Consider the following 25,162-nt stretch of genomic DNA (forward strand, 5'->3'; position numbering starts at 1 on the left):
TTGGAGGTGTCCATCTGTGACTAGTTGGCCCTGCTGCTTTGGGCCTGCTAGTAGGGTATCACACCATGGTGGGACCGTGTGATAGAATAAAACTGCTTATATCATGGGCCATAGAGCAATGGAGAGCAGAGAGAGCACCAGTGTCCCCAAGTCTCCTTGAAGAGCTTACCTCCAATGACCTGAAGTCCTGTCATTAGCCCCCCCCCCCTCTTAAAGTTCTTCTACCACCCAATTGCACCATCCTGGGGCATGCATTTAACTCGGACCCTTGGGTGACGTTCCGGATCCAAATTATAGCAAGATATAATAAAGCAGCTAGAATATGGCACGTTCTCAAAAATGATGTTTTCTCTTTCTCCCAGGATTTCTCACGTTCTATAATAACTTTTTTTTGTGATGTTGTGTTTGCGGGGTTTAAGAAACGCTACAATCCTTCAGCTACCATTCCTTCATCCCGTGGTGCCTGGGTTGGGAGATCCCTCTTCTGCGAACAAAATTTGGTGAGTCCTTAGCATTAAGTCCTTGACAAAGAATAACTTAATCTGGTTCATGATGGTTAAGTTTAAACTGAATTTTGACTAACAGGAAAATGATATTCAATTTCTAGCTCTGGCTCCCAGCTCTTATACACAATAGACAGGAATGTCTGTCTAAAATTAGCCAGTGTATATATAACAGGGTAGAATTAAAAGTAATTTAACCAACACCTAAATTCTAACACTTTGAAATAAATAAATATTAAAATTATCAAAAGTTATGAAAACTGGGGTGTAATAACTAGGTAGGTGAAGCAACTGGTGGTCACCCCAAAATAGAAGGCCCCAGCATAAATCCAATGCACTTACCGTCTCCATTCACTCTAGGCTGGGCGCACAGATCTGGGACAAGTTGGTCATGTGATACACTCCTAGATGTCCGCTGGTTCAGACAGGACTCTGGCGCCTCCCAGGAGGCAGCGGACAACCCCTCAGAGTCTTCTGTAGGAAAAGACGGAGGTGACCCAGGGTCCAAGAGGAAGCTATCTTGTAGGGTTCGCTTGGCGCCCTTCTTGTACTTCCTCTTTGGGATCTGGTTCCCCTGTCTTGACCCAAGCTGACTCGTCTCGAGTCTCCCTCTGGGCTGGAGGAGCTGGTCCATGTCCCTGCTGAACTCCAGCAGAGTGCCCTCAGAGAGGCTTCCAGCAGGGGTATCAGAGCCGTAGCTGGGAGCCTTGTCCCGAAGCAGGTGCTCAGAGCAGCGCGGAGCCTCTGAACCTTCTCTGGGCGCCGGCTCCGGAGACTCGGGGAGGCTGCAGGGAGCCATGGAGAGGGCGAAGTAAGAGTAGTCCACGGCGATGTAGGTCAGCATGAAGTTGATGGTCACAACGGGCGCCAGAACATTCACCTGGCCCACTAGGACAAAGGCCATGGTCACCACGCTGGTCAGGAAGATGGCCGCAACAGGTGTTTTATTTGGCCCTTTCTATGAGAACAACAACAAAAATACAGAATTATGAAATTTCAGATAGAAAATTTCAGAAATTTGATAATTAAATGATAAAAATAATTTAAAAAATCAAACATAATGTCTCAGGAACTTCTCTCCACATGATGTTTGAAATAACCTCCAACTCACGGGGTTGATATGAAACCTGAGCTAACACGTGGTAACACAAACCCAGCACAGTCACATGGGAGCTCCTAAATACCAAAGGCATGGACCACAACACTACTAACATGGCTCACTACCGTACAGCTTTGGAAATCTTGGTGTTTCAACTCCCCCAAATAGGAGGCCCCCATGTGATTACAAACCACTCATCTCTGCTCATCCAGGTGGTGGGACAGCTCACTGACAAGTTGCTCATGCACACACAGCTACACATGCCTGGCATTCGTGGAGGAGGGAACAGATGTGGGAAGATGTTTTACCTGCCTTTCCTTGACACCACCACAGCCACTCACGGTTCTGGAACCAAAGGTGCATTCACCTCTGGGTCCCCTGTTCGTCACCTGGTGAACTTCATTCGACCCAGCTGCCTTTCTCCTCTGTGGATGACTCTGCACCTGGCTTCTCTCCATTTGCCTCCCCCTCACCAGCTTTCCCTCTCAGTCTTCCTAACCCAGCCCCCAAGCCTCAGAGACTGGATCTAAAGTTGTCCCGTGCCTGTCCTCCTGACCACTTCTTTTCTCCACCTAAACTCACCCACTAGACTCTTACCCCAGGTCATGGCTTTAAACATCAGCTTTATGTGGACAGTTCCCAGCTGAACTTCCAGCCTAAAGCACTCCCAGTACGCCTCTGAAACCAACAGTGGCATTTAAGGGCGAATTGAAACCCATGCTGACCTGAGAAACCTCCCCCAAATGGAAAACAGATTGTGAAGCCTTACAGCATAATTGGAAAAAGACAGACAGGGCAGGTGAGATGGCTCAGCAGATAAAGGTGTCTATTTTCCAAATATCCACGAAAATGGCAAACACGTAAAGATACAGAGGATTCAAATGCCTCATCCATCTCTACAGCAGCATCAACTAGTACAAATACCCTGGAAAAGGTCAGGCGTTACTCAGTATATGGATACAGACACATTGTGTGGTTAAGAAATTTCAATCATAGAAGACAGAGGTGGTGGTACACGCCTTTAAGTCCAGTATGCAGGAGGCAGAGACAGGAGGATCTCTGAGTTCAAGTACCGCCAAGGCTACACAGAGAAATGCTGTCTGGGAAAAAGAACCCGGTACTAGGAACACAGTTTAGGGTTAATCTAAATTTTCATTTAGAACAAGGATCATCCATAACTCCCCCTAATAATAAGACACAGCAAAGAGGAGGATGATGCTCAGAAACATAATGATGGGGAAGTAGAGTGTAGAAGGACGCACACTCACACACACTCACACAACATACTCACACACACTCATACACACATACACACTCACACATACACACACACTCTCTCACACACTCACATACACACCCACACACACTCACATACATACTCTCAAACATACACTTACACACACATTCACACACACACTCACACACACTCACATACACACTCTCACACACTCACAGTCTCACTCTCGCACATGCACAATTCCATTTACAGACTTGATATCCTCAGTACAAAAACTCTGTATCAGAAATGCTGGAGTTCTATAAAGCCTGTATTTGATTTGTGTGGAAACTAAATTGGGAAACCCCACACCATGAAACTTTGTCTCATGCCTACAATTTCTAAACATGCTGTGTATAATCACCTTCAGGCTATGTGGCTAGGTATATATGAAACATACATAAACTGAATATTTAGACCTGGCCTCAAAGGTATTGTATTATAAATATAGACTACCCCAAAGCCCCAAGACTGAAAAGCTCCTGGCCCCGGACAGTATAGAGAAGGAATACTTAATCTTCAGAAGCAGGCAAACTGTTCAGAGATGCTCTTGGAGGGAGCAGAGTTGCAAGCTGAGGTCCCTGAGCCAAATCCCAGAGTCTGTTTATGCCATGAGCCACAAGCGGCTTTGCATCTTTTAAGAAGTCAAAGAAGAATAAGGTTTTATTACATGAATTACATGAAATTTAGATTTGTGTTCTTGGTCAAGGGTTGGGTGTTCTCTGTGGCAATTCATGAGCTTCAACAGCAGAGCGCCGCACTGGTGGCCAAGGCTCAGGACCTGAAATGTGCTGTCTGACACTTGAGAAAGCCTGCAGACCCCTAAGGAAAGCCATAAAGACTGCATGGAAGCGCTCATCACAGAAGGCAGGCAGGGGGTGTGGAGCCAGAGGGGAGGGCCTCATGGGGGGAAGGAGGGAGGGAGGGAGGGAGGGGGTGTGGAGCCAGAGGGGAGGGCCTCATGGGGGGGAGGGAAGGAGAGAGGGAGGGAGGAAGGAAGGGAGGGAGGGAGGAAAGGAGGGAGGAAAGGAGGAAGAGAGGGAGGGAGGGGATGTGGAGCCAGAGGGGAGGGCCTCACTGGGGAGGGAGGCAGGGTGGGAGAATCAGACTAGCAGGGTTCATGGGTGGAGGCCACTTACCTCAAGGTTATTCTTAAAATTGTTTACATTGATTTTATGACATTTTCTATTCTGTTCAGTATAACTCAAAACTGTGTTTACATTTCTGCTATTAAGAAAAGGAAACAAGCCCGGCGGTGGTAGCGCAAGCCTTTAATCCCAGCACTCGGGAGGCAGAGGCAGGTGGATCTCTGTAAATTCGAGGCCAGCCTGGTCTACAAGAGCTAGTTCCAGGACAGGCTCCAAAGCTACAGAGAAATCTTGTCTCGAAATTTTTTTAAAAAAAAAAATAGGAAAGGAAATAAACAAATATAATCTAACCCTATATGAAGAAGTTTTTAGGAGCTGAGGGAAACTTTAACGTTAAGAGACACATGGCAAACAGGGAGAAATGTCTGTAATATAGGCCACAGAGTTAACCTTACTAACAAAGAGCTTCTAGAAATAGAAAATAATGGCAGAAAAAACACAAACAAAACAGGGAGAGATAGTCAGCTCCATTCACAATAAAGGGAACACAAATCTTGATATCCTGAAAGGCCAATTTCTGCTGTATACTGGCAAAACATTTCACTTAACAATGAGCCATAGAAGCTGGGCGGTAGTGGTGCACCCCTTAATCCTAGCACTTGAGAGGCAGAGGCAGGTGGATCTCTGTCAATTTGAAGCCAGCCTGGTCTACAGAGTGAGTTCCAGGACAGCCAGGGCTACACAGAGGAACCCTGTCTTCAAAAACAAACAACAACAAAACAATGAGCCATAGACAATACTCAGACTAACACTGTCACTTAAGGCAATAGTGCAAATAAGGTTCATACGCACTATGTCTAAATATTTACAAATATAGACCAAGCTAACAACACAAATATGAACAGATATGTTCATTCTGCTTCCTTGGCAGACATATCTACAAGATAATGAGAAAGGCCAGGTTTTAGGCTTTTTCTGTTTTCTGTTTTTTGGGATTATTTTTGAGACAGGGTCTCTCTGTGTAGCCTTTGCTGTCCTGGAACTCTGTAGACCAGGCTGGCCTTGCACTCAGAGATCCACCTGCCTCTGCTTCCCAAGCGCTGGGTTTAAAGGCCTGAGCCACCACCACCCAGCAAGTCTTCCTCATTAATGGATGCACACACAGAGCCTCCCCACACTCGGGGAGGAGGACTCAGGTTTGTATGTGGACCCTCACTCCATGCCTCTACTCTATCTAGATGGTGAGAGGGAAGCCTTTGCAGATGGTGGAGGTGGGGGCGGGGAGGCATCTGGGCAGGAAATGTTATAGGGTAGCTTCTTAGACAGTGTGGAGGAAGGGGCCTGGGATCCAGGTAGGAATGTTCCTATGGCCTCATCAACATTTTACATCCGACAGCTGGAGCAGAATCCTCTCTCAACGGCTACTCTTGATGTCAGTTTGATTGGATTGAGAGGCACCCAGGGCTTCAGTAAAGCATACTTCTGATATCTGTGAGGGCCTTTACAGAGATTTGACCATCAGGATCTGGTCTAATCACCAGTTTCCATGTGATGAGTTCACTTTCTTCCTTCCTTTCTTTCTTTCTTTCTTTCTTTCTTTCTTTCTTTCTTTCTTTCTTTCTTTCTTTCTTAATGTGTGTGTAGTGTGTGCCCATATTAGCCATAAGAAAAATGTAATTAATACTATCTTTGAGATTCTACCTTACCCAAGTCAGAAATTAAGAAAGCCAACAGCAAATGCTGCTGAGGGTGTGTGATTTGGAGCGTCTATATAAGCCCGGAAGCTAGAAAGGCCCTTTGAGAAGTGGAAGCCAAGAAGCTTTAAGGGTAAGAGGATAGTAGAGCATGTGATTTGAAAGTAAAGGATGGGAAAGGAGGTTAAAGGACAGGGGAGGGGAGGAGGTAAGGCTAACCAGCACTGAGGATATATGGGAACACATTGTGGAGACCTGCCTGCTACTTTGTAAGCTAATTTAAGTATATAGTTTTTTTTTTCAATAAGGAGTTTGAACACAAGTAACCCATGTCCATTGCTGCCCAGGTGGATAATAATTCCCCAGAAGTCATAGGTTAGTGAACAAAAAATGTAAACAAAAATAAATCCCTTCGACCATAAGTTTCTTTCGGTCATGGTATTTTACTACAGGACCAGAAAAGTAACCAATAGAGTCAGTCAGGCCTGTTGCTGAAGTCACCGCATCTGGGTTTCAGGACATAGAGAATAAAGTTGGAGCTAATCTCAGAACTTCCTCCCCACTAGCATAGTGCCAAAAGATGCTCTGCAGGCTTCTGGGAGAGAAAACTTACCGATGGTACTGCCTAGCAGTGAACCCTGATGTGACCATACAAGGATATATGCATTGGAGTCATAGCGGCATGGCTGCTATGAAGGTTACCAACCGCTTTCTGATTGGATTTGAGGACTGCTCCACATAGAAGAATTCAAGTCTGGCACTTTAAGGAACTCAAAAGCCCACGGCTGGGGAGGTCATAGGCCCTAAGGGGAAAACCTACTGCTGTTTTTTTTTTTTTTTTTTTGATAAACAGACATGTTGTCAAACTGCCTTCTAAATGTTTATTTTTAGGTATTGGTGCTGCTCTTAATCTCAGTCAGAGAAGCTTCTCTCTGTAGTGGGCAGCAGTTAACGCGGAGACACATAAACACATGTGACTATTGAGTGCTCAGCCCTCAACAGGACATCTACACAACCATCACCAAGCTACGGGAACACCTTGGAGAAGGAGGTGGAGAGGATGGGGAAGAGGGCTGTGTACGTCATCTGGACATGACATGGCTGTGGCACTCGCCATAGTTGTGCACAAAATGACGTCAATAAGACCAGTCAACATTCAGGCAGGCAGCACTCCCAGGACTCAGTGGGTTACAACTAAGAGCAAAGGACGTGAAACGGGAGACTTCTCGGGAGGGGAGGGAGAGAGGGTTAGAGGTGGCTATGAGAAAAATACATTGCACACATGTATGAAATTTCCAAAGAGTAAAGAAATAAAAAAAATCATCACACACACACATAAATTTACTCAAAGCATTTTTCCAATACAGATGTAAGTTATACACATACAGCTATAGCAGTAGGAAGAGAGAATTACCCACTACAGCACTGTTGACTGGAAGGCACTCATGTAATATCAGTCAATAGGGAACTGACTAAAAAGACTAAGTCACATCAACATAGAGGAAAAAGAATGAGAAAATCCTCTTTACATTAATATAAATAATGGATTTATAAACTACATGAAATTTTTAAAATGCAATTATAAAATAAGCAATATACTGAGAGAGCTGTCTATTGTGTGGAATTAGAAGCATTTGTTTGAAAAACAAATGGGGAGCCTGAGGAGATGGCTTGGTTGGTTATGCCTGCCACGTGACCATGAGGACCTGAATTCAGATCCCCAGTGCCCATGTAAGCTGGGCATGCGGGCTTTCACCTGTCACCCAACACAGACTGCTGGTGGCACCGAAATGGGATCCCTAGAGTTCACTGGTCAGCTACCATAGCTGTATCAGTGAGAGACCGTGCTTCAAAAAATAAAGTGGTGTGGCTAGAGAGATGGCTCAGTAGTTAGGAGCACTTGATCCCTCCCAGATGACCTGTGCCCATTTGACAGCTCACAATCATTTGTTACTCCAGTTCCAGGTGATCTGATGCCCTCTTGTGATCATCATGGATACTGCAGGCAAGTGGCACACATACATACATGCAGACACAACACACATATATATGTATTTTTATAATAATTTTTAAAATAAAAATATAGCTCAGCATGGTGGCACATGCCTTTAATCCCAGCATTCGGTAGGCAGAGGCAGGTGGATCTCTGTGAGCTCGAGGTCAGCCTGATCTACAAAGAATTCCTGGACAGCCAGGGCTGTTATACAAAGAAACCCTGTCTCAATAGGTAGGTAGGTAGGTAGGTAGATAGATAGATAGATAGATAGATAGATAGATAGATAGATAGATAGATAGATAGATAGATAGATAGATAGATAGATAGATAGATAGATGAGTATAGAGTGATTGAGTGGTTACAGAAAACACATGAGGTTGATCATGTACGATATATACTACATACACAAACACACACACAGACAAGGGTGTATTCAGTTCCCACAACCACAAAAGAAACAAAGAAACAAACAGAAACACACACACACACAAACAACAACAACCATGAAAACCCAGGGAAACAGTGTCTGAAGAACAAGGCTACGGTTAGGACAGTAGGCAGAAAGGTTCACAGAGGAGGAGAAATTCCCAATGGACACCGTTTATATCATTTCCAGTTTTAAACTCTGTGTTCACGATACCTCATTAAAAAAAATAATAAATGAAGGGCTGGGATAATGGCTCCACCACTGAGAGAATTGACTCCTCTTTTGGGGGATCCAGGTTCAATTCCCTGCACCCACTTGGCAGCTCATGACCTCCTACAAATCTAGTTAGGGAATTAGATGCCCTCTTCTGGCTTCTGTGGGCACTAGGCATGCAAGTAGCATGTAGTAGCACACAAAACACCCAGACACATAAAAGTATATTAATGAAGTAGAATAAAGGTGTCTGATATATCAGTGTCTGATCTTGAAGTAACAACTGCTCCTCCCGGCCCATGTCCACTGGGGATAAGAAACAGAGGGAGCTGTGGTTAATGAGTGCCTGCAGGCTCAGTCCTCAAGTAGTGGAGGCAGGAGGATTGTAAGCTTCAAGCAAGCTTCTTCCAAGAAACAAACAGGGCTTCCTGAGGTGGCTCAGTGGGTAAAGACACTTGATGCTAAGCCTGCTGATCTGAGTTGATCCCCAGGTGAAAGGACGTGACCACTGACTGCAAAGAGCTGTCCTCCTAGCCACACCCACATGTGTGCGCTCTAGCACATGCTCTCCCCACCCCCCCCTCACACATACACACAAATACACAAATAAACAAAAACAGGCAGCCAGAGAATTCTAGCAAATTTGGGTGATCTTGGGCTATACAGTGAGACCTTTTCTCAAAAGTCCAATTGGGGTGGAGGGGAGAAATTACAATGGTTGAGGCTGAAATTAGAAGGGACTAAGAATAGAAAAACAAAGTATAGGCCAAACGGTGGTGGCGCGCGCCTTTAATCCCAGCACTCGGGAGGCACAGGCAGGCAGATCTCTAAGTTTGAGCCCTGCCTGGTCTACAGAGCTAGTTCCAGGACAGTCAGAGCTACACAGAGAAACCCTGTCTCAGAAAACAAAAAACAGACAAACAAACGAACAAAAAGTATACCTTATAAGCCACAATACAGAGAAGTGAGATTCCCAGAGTCTATTTCTATTGGTTTCTAGGAAAGTCTCTTTTGTCCATCCCAGCCATCACTCAATCAAATTATTCAGGATCAGTTACAGTTTGGTCCATGATAGCTCACAGAGATCCCAGAGCCCAGAGTATGGAGCCTCATCAAATAGCCGCTGCTGCTGTCACCTCCGCCATTGTCATCATCACCATCACTACCATCACCACCAAGAACACCACCACCATCACTACCACCAACACCACTAATATCATTGCTACCAAAACCACCACCATCACTACCATCATCACCATTACCACCCAGGACACAGTGAGCCTGTGGCAAAGGCAGAGCTGCAAGGACTTGCCCTTCTCCTAAATGAGAGATTCTTTTATGCTAAACTTGGAGGGTCTTGGGTTTGGTTTTATTGAGGGAGAGGGTTCTGTTGGAAGCTGGACGGCTATGACATATAAGATGCTTTATTTAAGTAACCAGCTAACCCACCCAGGGACAGGGCTGAAAGATACAGCCTCTGAACTCCACTTTGTCCCACCCCAGAGAGCAGAGACATAGAGAAAAACTCTAGTAAGAAAAGCCATGAGAGGGAGGGAGAGGGAGAGGAAGGGAGGGACTGTTGGGGGAGGGAGAGAGAAAGAGAGAGCTCCTGTAAACAAAATGAGTCACTCACCCCTTGCCCCAGAGAGGCCAGTATGGGAATCACTTTCTCCTGGGCGATGCACTGCAGGATCCGGGGGGCTCCATAGAGTCCCCCCATACAGGAAGCCAGGGATGAGATGTACAAGCCCAACAGGAAGAGGAAGCCAACCAGGGACACCTATGTGAGGCAGATGTTCCACCATTACCACAGGCTGATCCTGAATGCCCCGCAGTGGCCTCTGTGTTAGGGCCTGCCCTCACCCCACCCCAGGACGGCACCTACTGAACAGTACTGGGACTGTCAAAGGCAGGGCCTGGTGGGAGTTCTGAGCCCTCCAAGGGGATGTTGAGGTCTCAGGCCCTTCTTTTGCTTTTGAGAAGACAGTTTTGCCGTGCTACACACTTGTAGTCATCATCACTGTAGCCATTGGCATGCCTACAAGAGGCCCAAAACAATGGTTCATGAAGACCCCCCAAACCAGCAAAATAAGACTTCTGTTACAGTTTACTTATTTCAGTGTGGAGATGTGTGGGTGCATCCCATGGCAGGCGTGTGGAGAATAGAGGAAAACTTGTAAGAATTGGTGTTCTCCTTCTACCACGTGGGTCCTGGGAATGAAACCACTGGGTTTGACTGCAAGTGGCTCTTTATCTGCTGAGCCATCTTACCGACCCGAACTTTTATAAATCAACTATCTCAGGCATTGTATGATAGTGACTGAAATCTTACTAATATAATTATTCAATGACCAACACTGTTTTTAAATAAATTTGTGAATATTTACTATTTATTTGTAGGGTTCTCTGTGCCCCCTACACCTTGCAGGTCAGAAGCCAACCTGGAGCCTCAGTCCTCACTGTCCACTTTGAGGCAGGGTCTCTCTTGCCTGGCTTTGCACTGCGTACTCTAGGTTAGATGACTTGCAAGCTCCTGGAGGGTTCTCTTTCCTCCTCTTTCCATCTGGCTGCAGAAACCCTGGGATCACAGACATGTGACAATTCATCTGGCTTTTCACATGCGTTCCAGGGATTCCAAATCAAGTCATCAGGACCACACAGCCAGAGACGAGCCTCTGAACGCTTCCAGGGCCTAACCCTGGTGCTTGCTAAGTTTGTTGGTTTGTTTTGTCCACTGAGACAGTCTTGTTGCAGGTCCAAATTGTCCTTAACTCACAATACCCCACCCCCACCTCCCAGGCTCTGGGACTACAGGCATGCTATGCCAGCCAGACCATGCCTAGCCCTTTCCACTCCCCTGTTGTACCTTCCCACTGTCCAGCTTCCCCCAGCTCAGCCTGGAGGCTAGAGTTCCCCTTCCCCAGCCCACTCCCCTTCGCCCACCATTTCAGGTTAATCCATATCTCATATGGACTACATACTAGTTCTCAAATCAGACAGGCATCGGATTCATCTCCGTGCTTCTCAAACCACCGGTTTCTGGGCCCTGTTCTTAGCATTTCAGATTCAGGAGGTGTTGAGGGGGGGCCTAAGAATATGGATTTCCTGAAGGTTCCAAGGTAATGTTGAAAGCAATGGCTAGAAACCACACTTTGAGAACTAGTGGCTGGCTAGGAGTCCAGTCGGGCTCTTGCATTTTCTGAGTGATGCCCTAAGTCCCTGCCAAAGTGACAAACTGAACCTGGATCCTAAAGCCCCAACTACAACTCCTATTGGTGAATAAACGGACCCTGCACAGTTCATGTCTCCCCCACCCCGCCACCTGCTGCACAGCACAGTGTTGGGATCACATTCCCTAATCTGCTTAATCTTCAACACTGGGCATGGAGAATAAGCACCAGGGGGCTGGAGAGGCAGCTCAGTGGTTAAGAGTGCTTACTGCTCTCGCAGAGGACCTGAATTCAGACCCCAGTACCTCACATCAGGCAGCTAATAACAGCCTGTAACTCCAGTACCAGGGGATCTGATGCCCTTTGGCCTCCACAGGCATCTGCATGCACATAAACTCATTTGGGTACACATATGTTTTTAAGGTGGTGGTGCATGCCTTTAATCCCAGCACTAGGGAGGCAGAGGCAGGCGGATCTCTGTGAGTTCGAGCCCAGCCTGGTCTACAAGAGTTAGTTCCAGGACAGGCTCCAAAGCTACAGAGAAGCCCTGTCTTGAAAACAAAAACAAACAAACAAACAAAAAGGCTCAGTACAAACCCCATCTCCTCTATGAGCTATCTCTCATCATGTCTCCTCCTAACAGTGGCTGCTCCCCAGTGTTATGAGGCGTGAGGACAGGGCAGGCCTATCACAGTCTCCTTTACCAACCCGCTGTCTTCAGGTAGGCAGGCCTCACGATCTTTCACAACAGTATTCTCAGTGCCCAACAGAGGTATATAAATGGTGAATTAATTAATTAGTTGATGTAATCCACAACCCATACATCGCACAGGGGTCAAGAGGCAGAACAAGAGAGAACAAAGCTATTCCCATTGGTGCCAACTCGCAGGGGACCAGTGTTGCTGTCCACGACCCTGGGAGAGCCATGAACCCATCTCACAAATCCTCATCTGGGCTGCACAAAGCCTCTCTTTTCGTGTAACCGGCATCCCCTCCCCATACTGCCTTACCTCAGACATAGTGACTCGAACTGGGCACTTCAAGTGCTCATTTGCGTAAATATGACCCATGGTTAGATGGAACTTTCAGCATGGTCACTTACAGCCTTCTGGATGAAGGCTCTCCATCTCCCACTGTCCTAGTCAGCTTCAGGAGTCAGCCTGGCGCAATCCAGGGTTATCTGAGAAAGTCTCAAGTGGGGGTCGCCTAGATCAGGTTGGTCTGTGGCCGTGAGACATTTTCTTCATTGCTAATTGATGAAGGAAGACCAAGTCCACTGTGGGCAGTGCCATCCCTAGGCAGCTGTGTCTGAGCTGCATATGAGAGCTATCTGAGCAAGGCAGCAAGCAGGGTCCTTCCACTGATTTCTGTTTCAAGTCCCTCCCTTGGCTTTCCTTGCTGATGGACTAAAACCTGTAGGCGAATAAGCCCTTTCCTCCCCTATTTGCTTTCGCTTAGTGTTTTTATCATATCATAGCAGTAGAGATGCAAACTAGAACATCTATGTTTCATTACCCTGCTGCAGCAGTGGGCTGAGTCTGTGTGGTCAAGTCACACTGAACCCAAGGCCCTGGTTAATCTACTTCCTGTTTCACAGATTATCACTAAAATAATCTGATTGATAAACCCCCATACCAATCAGGCTTCTTGATTTGAAAGCACTTATGAACAACAATCAGGGCTGGTGAGAGGCCTTAGCAGCAGATAAAGGCACTTGCTGGAAGCCCAGCCACCAGTTTGATCTCTGGGACCCCAAGTTGTCCTCTGACCTCTGTGCATGTGACCCTCCCCTTAGAAGTAAATTGAAAAGAAATGAGTCTATCTGCAGGACCCTGGAGGGTCACAGTCCCCACTAGGAACCGTCCGGCCAGGGCACTGTCGGTACCCTGCATCCTGCATCCTGCATCCTGCATCCTGCACCCTGCATCCTGCATCCTGCAGATGGCCCTCACCATCTTGTTATCATGGCTTCTACATTACACTTCAAGTGTCCATCGACCTCATCTCTGTCACGTGACCTGTTAGGGCTACAAAGGGGCATCAAGAAAGGGTCTGGCCCTTTGAGCTTTTGAATATCAAATGGGGGTTCTCATAACCAGCAAAATGGGAGGTAAGGCAGTCAGAGTATGGACAGAGCCAGTGTGGTCCCCTACAGAGCCATCTTGTCCTTAGTTCCTTGTGGTCTGCTTCCCCCCACCACCACCGGCATCGTATGGTCCCAGTTGGGCCCGTGTGTTGGAGGAGAGTTATCTGTCTATGTTACTTTCATTGGTTAATTAATAAAGAAAACTGCCTTGGCCCTTTAAGAGAACAGAAAATTAGGTAGGCGGAGTAGACAGAACAGAATGCTGGGTAACAGGAGTGGGGAGACGCTTCAGGCAGTCTCCATGCTTCTCCTCTCCGAGATGGACGCAGGTTAAGATCTCTCCTGGTAAGCCACACCTTGTGGTGCTACACAGATACTAAATATGGGTTAAAGCAAGATATGAGAATCAACCAATAAGAAGCTACAGATAACGGGTCAGGTAGTGTTTAAAAGAATACAGTTTTCGTGTAATTATTTCGGGTGTAAAGCTAGCTGGCGGCCGGGTGGCGGGACGCAGCCCCGCCGCTTCCTTCTACACCCGTGTTTCAATGCCATGGGTTTCCCGGGCTTGTCCCCCACTTCTCTTACCACCTTATTATTAGAAACCACGGTTAGCAATGCTTCCCATCACTTCATGCGCTCCGCTAACATTTTATTTTTCTCTCCCCTGAGGGAGAGTTCATCAGGCTTATGGTTTATCTCACCCGCAAGTCCTGCACTCCTTAGGAGTATAGCAGAATCGCATCTCAGCCTCTACCCATGGCAGAGCCTGGCGTTAGTGAAGCCTGAGCAGTTGACAAGGTCTGAGCCCTGGCTAGTTTACACAACTGTTAGGGAATCTGCCTCTGTCAGTGTTTCCCCAGCCATCCTGAAAGGAACTATCTGTAATCTTGCTTTGCGTCTTCTCTGCCAAATGCATCCTACATTGTTGACAAAAAAGGAGAAGGAGGAGGAGGTAGAGGAGAAGGAGGAGGAGGTAGAGGAGAAGGAGGTAGAGGAGAAGGAGGAAGAGGAGAGAGAAGAAGAAGAAGAAGAAGAAGAAGAAGAAGAAGAAGAAGAAGAAGAAGAAGAAGAAGAAGAAGAAGAAGAAGATTTTAAAATGTTAACTCAGTGATTCTCTTTCCAGCCCTGACCTAAGAATCACCCCAGGGACTCTGGCTCAATGAGTGCTCAGCGGACACAGCTTACTGATTTGTAAAGTCTCCCAGGTAATTCTAATGTGTGCTCAGTGTGCATGGCTGGGCACAGCATAGTTCATCCATTACCCTCACTCCTGGAAGACATGTTTCATAAGGCAGGGATGGATTGTCCTTCAGAAATCTGACCACTTCTTACCCAAAAGGCTAGGAAATCATCCTTTAGTGTCTATGGAGGATGGGTTCTGGGACCCCAAGGGTATCTGAATCTGGATGCTCAAGTGCCTGATATAAAATGGCACCATATCTAGCTATAATTTACCTACATCCTGCTATATACTCTCACTCACCTCTAGATTACTATATGTAATACCTAATGCTAATGACTGAATTTGTTCGGGACCAATGAAGAGAAAAGCTATCTTAAGAACAGATGCAGTTGGGATCAGGGTGTTAAGATAGGGTCTTATTATATAGTTCTGGCTGTCTTGAAACTCACTATGTAGATCAGGCTGGCCTCAAACTCACAGAGATTCGCCTGCCTCTGTCTCCCTAGTGCTGGGATCAAAGGCGTGCACCACCACACCCAGCAATTTTGCAAATTTTTTTCTAAAAATGTTTTAATCTAGGGGTTGAATGTATAGATGTGGAATCTGGGAGTACAGAAGAATATGTGCATGTAGGCATGTGCATGTATGTGCGCATGCCTCTCTGTGTGTATGTGTATGTGTATGTGTGCATATGTGTGCACACGTGTCACTTTTATTTTCATTTAAAACATGTCTTCCACCGGAATGAGACTCTCTAGTCTGCATGTCTCCAGTGCTGGCTGGGCCCCAGGAACTTGGTCAGTGTCTGGCTCCGTGATCTCTGTAACTGGTGACTTCATCTTGGGCTGCTTTCCACAGATACACCCTGGGATTCCTGCAGAACCTTGGGCTGGGGTCAGAGCGGGGATCGCCCAAGCACAATGACTAGTTTGCATTCTGGGTTTAGAATGGTCTGTTCACTTACTACTTTTTATATAAAACTATTATTCATCTAATTTTGTAAATTAGCTAAAATGTTGGCCCTTACATCAAGATGAACGATAAAATTCTTACAATCCACCTCTTTCTTGACGGGATCCCAGCTTTTCTTTTACAGCCAGCATCTACCCAGGCATCGACTATGGTTGCTGTCCTGGCTCGGTGAGGGCTCAGCAGGCATCGTAGATATGTGCAGGACTTGTTCCCAGCTTTGTTCTCAGCTCCCACAGGGCCTACCTGTTTTCACATTAATGTTGCATTGAAAGCTTGATAAACATGTTGGTAGACATGGAAACAAGAACTTATTTTGAGCAAATGTGTGTTGATAATTCTTTAAAAAAAAAGGCAACATCCTTGCTATCACAGAAAGCTATCTCTCTAAAGGATTATATGGGCCCAAACAACCCAAAATTATATTTTGGTGGCGACGGATGGAAGTAATTCATTCATTGCAGATATTACATATGGCTTTCTGCTCCTGACCGTTACTCCCGGTGTCCACTTTGTTCAGCCACAGTAGGACTCCCCCACTTTGTTTGCCCCATCTAATTCCTGTGGCCCCTGGATGTTACTGTGGGGGACACCCCAGTGCCCCCACACGTTCAGGTGAACTAAGAAGGCAGTGCCTCCACACTGCCAAATCCTGCCTCCGCTTGATAGCCAGTTCCCACAAAGAGGCAATCGGCTTTGCCTCTGAGAGGCGGTGCTGCCTGTGATGTGAGCCGAGGAAGGCTCAGCTGGTGGTGGGCACTGTGGTGGGCACTCGGCAGATGCCCCAACCACTCACCAACCATGGGCTCTGTCCATATAGTGTCCAATAGTGAAACTGTCATGGGCTTTTACAATCCCTCCTCAATACATGCAGCCACGACTGACCTAAAGGTTTAGGGTTGACTCCGGGGACTTCCATCTGTAAAAAGACCCTTCGGTGTCTTCTTCTTCCTTCACTTGCTCTTATCCTGTGAACTGGCATGTCTTAGGATTCTTGGCCTGTTATAAACTCCAGGAAGTGAGTGTTTATAACATAATCTATTCCCGTACTACTGTTTTTAGGCAGGTCCTCTGTCTCAGAGAATAGTGGGATTGACCCCTTTCTAACTGAATTAAACATGGAAGATGCAAGGTGGGGGCAAAGTGTCCCTAAGATAAAATGTCTCCACCTGTGCGGGGTTAAAATTTAATAATTGCCTGCCGTGTATCACACAGTAATTTGAAGGCTATTTCACAACTGCCACATACATACAGTAAAACATTTGAAGAAAGCAGAAGTCAGGGGAAAGTTCCTCTGGCATGGGAAAACTGGGCTGGGGAGACGAAGAATTAGAGGCTGCAGGGAAGCCCAACAGACGCAGATCAGCTGACCAGGCACCCATGGAAAAGGACCGAGGGAAGCCAGCAGCCATCCAAGGGAACTGTTCTGATGGAAAGCCCTGGGAGGGGGGCACAAGTTACAGAGGAGCGTGTGTCGGAAGCCAGCTGCTCCATGTCTGCAGATGATGTTGGGGAACTCTGACAGACGCAGCCCAGCCTAAAACCAAGACTTCACTGAGATGTGAACCTGAGCTACATCAGGACCATGGGCCGTCAAAGTAAGACAGCTCGACAAGCTGAAATTCTCTGGGCTCTGGCGGTAAGGTCACATGGCCCAACCAACTGGCCGAATGTAGTGTTTGCCGCTGCAACAGAGTCAGATCCAGAGAGAGAGAGAGAGAGAGAGAGAGAGAGAGAGAGAGAGAGAGAGAGAGAGAGAGAGAGAGAGAGAGAGAGAGAGAGACACTAGGGAAGAGAGGAGATGTCTGGGGAAAGATCTTGTGGGATCTTTTGGGAAGAGGATGCTGCAAGGCTATGCTCTTGCAGTTTTCCCTCCTGGTCCACCCCTGTCCACTCGTGCGCTGCATCAGCTGAGAACTAAGAACAGTCACTTGCTTTTCTTCGTGGGCCTTTCAGTTGCCTATCCCAGCAAACAGTTGGGTACCCTCCAAAGCCCGTGCTTCACTCTTCATCCTGGCACATACATGTACGCACACACATCCTACACACCATAGTCAAGCCTGCATAGAGGGTGCTGCCAAATGGCATTGCCTGCCTGTCTCACCACCCAAGACAGGCGGCATTCCCAAGAGAGTTCCCTCTGCTGGGGTTCATTATAGGTTGCGGAGGAGGCTAGAGCCCGTACCTCTGGAGGTGTTTTTTACCTGTGCTGTGATGGTCTTCCTCAGTTACAAAACCCCTCCCACGTCCACGCAGAGCTTTCCCTCCAAAGCAGCGGGAAATGTCTCCCTCTCTCCAGAGTCTCCACTGGGTCAAGGAGAACCGTGGAGGGAGCCGCTAGAGAGGAAGATGCTTTAGTGGCAGGAGGAGCGAGCAAGCCCACCCCCCACCCCACAGCTGCAGACAAGCAGAAAACAGGTGTCCTAGCAAAGCCTCCTTTCAGACCTCAGTGGCTTCCTGTGGCTTTCAGTTTCTCACCTGTGGCCACACTCCTCAGACTAAGAGGCCTGTGAAGGTCAAACTCAAGATGAAGCCATATGTGTGCGAGTCCATGTGTGTGTGTGTGTGTGTGTGTGTGTGTGAGTGAGTCCGTGTGTGTGTGTGTGTGTGTGTGTGTGTATAAAACTGAGGACAAACATTCCTTCCCTGAGATTTGCGGCTCTTGGCCAGCTCTCTCCTGACCTGAGCTCTTCTCCCTTCCCATCCTGCATTTGTACCAAGGTCATGGACCCCTGAAAACAGGTGCACCTGTACTGGAGTGTAAAGAGACCCACGTGACTGTGGAGATCAAACTCGAGCACGTCTTTAAAAAGCAAGTTGTAGCTCCTGCGGCAGGTTTCAGCCATCACTGGCCCTCTGTGCCCGACACACCAGAGGACAACGCTGGAGTTCTCAAGAGACCCTTCCTAGCTGGCCACCATTCTTGGGAAATAACAGGAATTTCAGAGTCTGCTCTTCCTCCGTGAACTTGAGGCACACTGGGAGTTTTAGGGGATTTTTGAGAAAATCTTATTCCTGTGAGTTTAAGCAATGCCAAATAAGCATCCTTAGTGTCACATGACCTCCAGTCTGTAAATGAAGCTATGGAACTCAAGGAATTCACTAATCTGGCTCAGTTTGCAGCCCAGAAACAAAGATGTCACAGTCAGACCAACCCAGAGTTGCTGAGATTTGTAGGGAAGCCTGCCTGCCTCCATGTCATGCCTGCTCTTTATTGCACCCCTCTTTTCCTCCACCTCCCTGCTATCCACTGCACCCCTCCCCTTCTCCCCTCCCTGTTCACTGCACCCCTCCCTTCCCCAACTCCCTGTTCACTGTACCCCTCCCTTCTTCACCTCCCTGTTCACTGCACCCCTCCATTCCTCCCCTCCCTGTTCACTGCACCCTTCCCTTCCCCAACTCCCTATTCACTGCACCCCTCTCCTCCCTCACCTCCATGTTTATTGCACCCCTCCCCTTCTCCCCTCCCTGTTCACTTCACCCCTCCCCTCCTCCACCCCCTGTTCACTGTACCCCTCCCCTCCTCCACCTCCCTGTTCACTGCACCCCTCCCCCTCTTCCCTGTTCACTGCACCCCTCCCCTCCTCCACCCCTGTTCACTGCACCCCTCCCCCTCTTCCCTGTTTACTGCACCTCCTCTCCTCCCCCACCTCCCTGTTCACTGTGCCCCTCCCCTCCCTCCCCTTCCTTTCATCTTTAGGACAGCACTTGCAGGTGGCAACTGAAGCTACTAGCAAAAATGTAAAGACTGAGTAGATGGGAATTTAAAGTACAGGATTCTTCTGTGTGCTCTGATATCCCCATCCTCCATGTGTGTCTCTGTCTCCCTCTCTGATACCGGCCCTCCTCCCCCACCACTGCCATCTCTCCTCACATTGGTCATGAACAGGCACATGGGAGTATGTGCTGGCAGAGGCCAACCTTGGGTGTTGGCCTCAGAAGCTCTCCCCTTGTTTTCCATGTGTTTTAAACTTACATTGTGTGTGTGTGTGTGTGTGTGTGTGTGTGTGTGTGTGTGTGTACATATATGCATATTCACACTATGGAACATGTGTGGTAAGAGAACAAATCCTCACCCTTCTCCTTCCATCATGTGAGTTAGGAGACATGACTCAGGTCATCAAGTTTGGCAGAACCAACCTTTGCCTGCTGAGCCATCTTTCTGGCCCTCCTCCTTGTTTTTCTGAGATAGGGTCTTTCACTGAGACCTGGACTCACTAAGTAGGCTAGACTGGTTGGCCAGAAAACCCCAGCAATCTCCCTGTGTCCCCTCCCCAGTGCTAGAACTGCAAGCGTGTGTCAGCACTGCCACACATGGATCCTGGTGGGGAGGGGGAGGGCAGCTTGGGGCCTCATGCTTACACTGTGAACATTTTACCAAAGAGCTACCTACCCCACCCTTTGTCTTGATTTCTTTACATGAAAAATGACCCTATTTTCTGCATCCGTGTCCCCCTCTGGATGCTGCAATCTGGGGACCATTCTAAGGATCCGTGGACAGATGCCACACAGTTTCCACATGCCTGTCCTCTAGATCCTGGTTTGCTCCTGGGCTGCAGACGGTATGTACTCCCAGACAGAGTTACAGTTGTGTGTTCATGGGACAAGCCCTGCAGATCGAGCCCTTTGGGGAACATGGGAGGTACCCACCTTCTCAGCTATCAGAAAGTCAGAACGGAGGGCCTCTCGGGTGCAGATAGCACCAAGCAGGAAGGCGAAGACGATGTACAGAAACCACCTGCAAAACCCAAGAGAGAGAACTGCTACCCAGTACAGCCCCAGCCCAGCCCCACCCCACTGAGCCTGTGGGAACCTGTGTCATGAAAGGAGGCCAGCCGTGACACCACAGAGCTAGCCTGGGAAGCTGCATGCTGTACTCTTTCTCCTCTGGGACCAAGGGAGTAGTGTTTTTATTCTTATATTAAAGAAGGATGTTGAGGTGGGGAAATGGAAAGACCAGCTACCAGGACTTGGCCAGGGCTGACCTGCCATCCCCCAGCCCATCCATCTTCCTCCAGCAGAAGAACTACCCAATCATCTCTTGGGCCTCTGGTCTCTAGACCACAGACAACAAGTTCTTAGTAATCCATCAACTTGGCACAAGCTAGTGCCGTCTGGGAAGAGGGAACCTCGACTGAGAAAATGTCTTTGTAAGGTTGGACTGTGACCTGTAGGGGAGTGTGGCGGGTATTTTCTTGGTTACTGGTTGATGGGAAAGGGTCCAGCTCACTATGGATGCTACCATTCCTGGGCAGGCTGAGCATGGGGAGCAAGCCAGTGGGCACCGCTCCTCCATTCGTTGTCTCTGCTTTAGTTCCTGCCTCCAACCTGACTTCCCTCCACAATGGTCCATAGACTTTAAGTTGAAACAAACGCTTTCCTCCCACAGGTCATGATGTTTTATCACAGCAACAGAAAGCACACCAGTACACAGAAGGGAGAATTAAAAAGCAGAGCCAAACCAGGCTCTGCCACCAAGCTGCCCAATTATGGCAGAATTAGCCACATGATCCCGAGATCTACCCCTTCCCATCTGGGCAATGACAGAATACGCCCATCTAAAGCAGGGCAGGCTGCTCGTGCGGAACCTTTTTCCTCTTCCTCCCCAACACCCCGCTCTTTCTGTCTTCTTGATTTTCTTCCCAGTGTTCTCTCGTTTTACACACATGGCCTGGAGCCCCGTGCCTGGCTGGTAGCAGCGGAGTCGCTGCAGTAAGCACTTGCAGGTAGATACTTTAAGGTTTTAAAGGACTGTAGTATGCAGGCCCCGTCAGCTTCTCATATCAGGGCTCTGCCTGCGCCTCACTGCCTTCCCATATCTATCCAGTGAGGGCCGAGTGAGACGCATCCTTCTGCCCATACCAGGGAAATGGCAGAAGACTCTAGAGAGTCAAAAACAGACCCAAGGCCATGTCACCGTCTGCTGGTGAGAGCATCACAATGGGAACAAAAACCCTAGAAACCAACAACCCTGGGGGAGTAGGAGAGGGAGAAAGGGACCCATCTCTGAGCCTCTGCCACTCATCCTAGCAGGCAGCGTCTCCCTCCACCCATAAGGCGCACACATGCAGACATACCCATACCTACTCAAACTCCTTCCTACATACATACTCACATATTCACACACACATGCACACGCACACACACGCACACACGCACGCACACACACACACACACACACACACACACACACACACTCACTCATTCATAGAAGCTCAGAAATCTGATGAACAGGATGCAGACATTAGTCTATGATTGCAACATGCTTCATCTCCACGTTCCCACCATGACCCTGGAAACTCAGTGGTTAAAAAAAAAAATCCCCAAGTTCAAAATGAGGGTGGAGAAGAGGCAGGATGGTTGGGGGGGGGGAGGTCAGGGAAGGATTTGGTTTGCATTCCTGACCTTCCTCCTCTCGAAGCATTCTCAGGCAGCAGCTGTAAAAGGACAGTGTCTGAACCCAGCAGACGTGAATTTTCCAGCCCACCGAGTGTAAAAAGGAAGATTAGAATACGAAATAGGTTGGTCCCAGCCAGGGCACTCTCAAAACAAAAAGGGAGTCCCCTCTTCTGCCTGGGGTTTTCTCTCCCATTTTCCAGCTCACACCGATTGCTGAGAGGGGGACTTACGAGATGCCAACAGCTGCCAGGGAGCCTAGAGGTACGCTGGCAGCGGGTTCCCTCAGGTCTCCTCCCATGTTGAAGCCAGCCATGACTCCTGAAAGACACCCAGACAGAAGACGAAGTGAGGCAGGGGACTCTGTGAAGCAAACAGCTCTCCCCAGGGTGGTCCCTTCCTCTCCAGGGTCCTTTCCTGGAAACTGCCATCTGCAGCAGTGCAAGCAGGCCCACGGCTCCATCTCCCCTGGCAACTGGGGAGGCATCTGCAGGGCGGTGAAAGGGGCCTTTGTGGAGTGTGCTATGCTCAGGAGGAAATCCCTCCTAGCTACAAACCACCTTATCACTCCCTGGAAAGCAGCAAGGATGAGGGAGGTGTGCTCAGAGCCACACAAAGGTCCTGAGGCTGCATCCTGAGCTCTGCCTGCTTAGCGAGGACAATGTCAAAAAGTGGCATGGCAGCAGCCAAGGGTCTGCAGATTTCTTCTGCTGCCAACTCTTTCACTGAGGGTTCAAGTCCTCCCAGGGTCAGGTATTCCCCAGCAACCAGGACAGAGTGCCATATTCATAGCTCCTGACCTACCAGATGGCTCCAAATGACAAAATCTGCATCAATCTCCTTTTTTTGTTTTGTTTTATTTAGGTTTGGTTTGGTTTTTGGTTTTTCAAGACAGGGTTTCTCTGTGTAACAGCCCTAGCTGTCCTGAAACTAGTTCTTCTACAAGTTCTTCCAGGCTGGCCTCAAACTCACAGAGATCCACCTGTGTCTGCCTCCCAAGTGCTGGGATTAAAGATGTGGGCCACCACCGCCAGTCTCCAAAACACACCAACGAAGCACTTGATAGGAAGAGGCAGGTAGATCTCTTGAGTTTGAGGCCAGCCTGGTCTAAATGGCAAGTTCCAGGACAGCCAGAGCAACACGGTGAAAACCTGTCTCAAAAAAACTATTCCCCCCACCCCACACACAAAATAATGAAAATTAATTCATCCATCGTGGTGAGGAACCAATAGCACAGCTGGGAGAAGATATTTCCTCCCCCTAGACATACTCAACAGAGCAAAGTGTTTTGAAGTAGAATGAGGGCCCAGCCCATGAGTGTTGTCAACTCTGTGGTGGGACATGTGGCCAAAAAACTGACACAGCAGGTGGAGATGGTGGCACGTGGAGCGTGGCCCTGAAAGAGATTTTAGTGGACTCAGGGATGGCGTGGTTCTGATACCACCGCTGTAGGATGACGCTCAGCCTGCAGGGCTGATACCACCGCTGTAGGCTGACCCTCAGCCTGCGGGGCTGGACTCAGGGATGGTGTGCGTCTGATACCAGCATTGTAGGCTGACACTGCAGGGCTGTATAAGTACTTTGTGCAAATTTTCTTTTGGTTTAACCCTTACCACAACCACACCAGAAAAAGGGAATTATTCCCTTGTTTCCATGGAAAAGCTCTAGAGAAGTTGACTGAAACAGCCTAAAGCCTCACATTTGGTAACTAGCAAAGCCAGGCTTCAGCCCAGGTCTGTCTGATTCTGACATTTCTAATGTCTCTGCTTTGATGACGCCTCAGGGAACCCAGGAGAAGCAGAGCAAGTGACAGTCTGGGGCCAGAAAGCTACGGGGTGGGGGGGGTATTTCAAAAGTACCCTGAATGTTGGACCAAGATGTGGGTCTACACACATTTTGTCCCAGCGATTCCACCACTAACAGTTTACCCAGATTGCCAAAGGTACTGTACTGTGTAGTCCATCTTGCCAACTTGGCACAGCCTAAGGTCACCTGGGAAGAGGGACCCTCAATTGAAGAACTGTCCCAATTGGACTGGCCTGTGGACATGTCTGTGAGGAATAATCCTGATTAATGAGAGGTGGGGCAGGCCCAGCCCACTGCGGGCTATGTCACAAGGCTAGCAAGCAAGAGGAAGCAGCATTCCTCCATGATCTCTGATTTAGTTTCTCCCTCAGTTCCTTCCTTGTGTTCCCTCGTGATGGATTGTTACTAGAACGATGTACCAGTCAGTTTTCTGTCAACCTGACAGGGGCTAGAGTCATTTAAGAGGAGGCACCACAGTTGAGAAAACACCTCAGTAAGAGCAGGCTGTTAGCAAGTCTTAAATAGTGACTGATAGGGGAGGGCCCAACCCATGGTGGGTGGGGCCACCCCTGGGCTATTGGTCCCAGGCTCTGTAAGAAAGCAGGCTGAACTGCCCAGGAAAGCAAGTCAGTAAGCATCACTCCTCCACAGCGGCTCCTGCCTCCAGAATCCTGCCCTGGTTTGAGTTCCTGTCCTGTCAAGACAGTGATACGGAAGTGTAAGCCAAATAAACGCTTCCCTTCCAAATTGATTTTTGGTCATGGTGTTCCATTGTAGCAACAGACATCCTAACTAGGACATCAAATAAACCCTTTTCTCTTCCAGATTTCTTTTGGTCAGAAAGTTTCATATCAGCAACAGATAAACTAGAACAAGTATGGGGGAAAGGCGTAGCCAGCAGGTTATGAACTATCTCATGTCTGAGACTAGAGGACTGGCTAAGTGAATGATGACAGTATGCCTTTCAATAAACAGGACTCAGATGACACAGCGTAGGGCCTGCTGTGACACAGGACGGTAGGTAGCTACTGCTTAGAGAGGCTTAGCAGAAGAAACGACCGGCATATTCCTGCTGTCATCAGAGAGGGAGAGTAGGGTGGGAAAGGGGCTCGGTCCATGAAGTGCTGACCTTGTGAAGAGTAGAGCCTGAGTCTGAGGCCCCAGCACCAATACAATCAGGGAATGGTAGCATATGCCTGTAATCGCAGCCCTGGGAGGTCAAGACAGCACCCCTGGGGCTCGTGGCCAGCCAG

General features: G+C 48.2%; 1 protein-coding gene across 1 annotated transcript in view; it reads right to left on the reverse strand.

The window, feature by feature from the left end:
• The window catches only part of Slc12a8 (solute carrier family 12 member 8), a 135,934-nt gene that overhangs the window by 36,601 nt on the left and 74,171 nt on the right, over positions 1–25,162 (reverse strand). The window contains exons 6-9 of the mRNA XM_038345979.1: positions 22,337–22,424; positions 20,358–20,445; positions 9,930–10,076; positions 846–1,461 (exon numbers count right to left, since the gene is read on the reverse strand). Of these exons, the coding sequence (XP_038201907.1) occupies positions 846–1,461; positions 9,930–10,076; positions 20,358–20,445; positions 22,337–22,424 (939 nt within the window). The remainder of the gene's footprint in view (positions 1–845; positions 1,462–9,929; positions 10,077–20,357; positions 20,446–22,336; positions 22,425–25,162) is intronic.

The sequence above is a fragment of the Arvicola amphibius genome, chromosome 10 (genome assembly GCF_903992535.2).
Source record: "Arvicola amphibius chromosome 10, mArvAmp1.2, whole genome shotgun sequence".
NCBI classification, from domain to species: Eukaryota; Metazoa; Chordata; class Mammalia; order Rodentia; family Cricetidae; genus Arvicola; species Arvicola amphibius.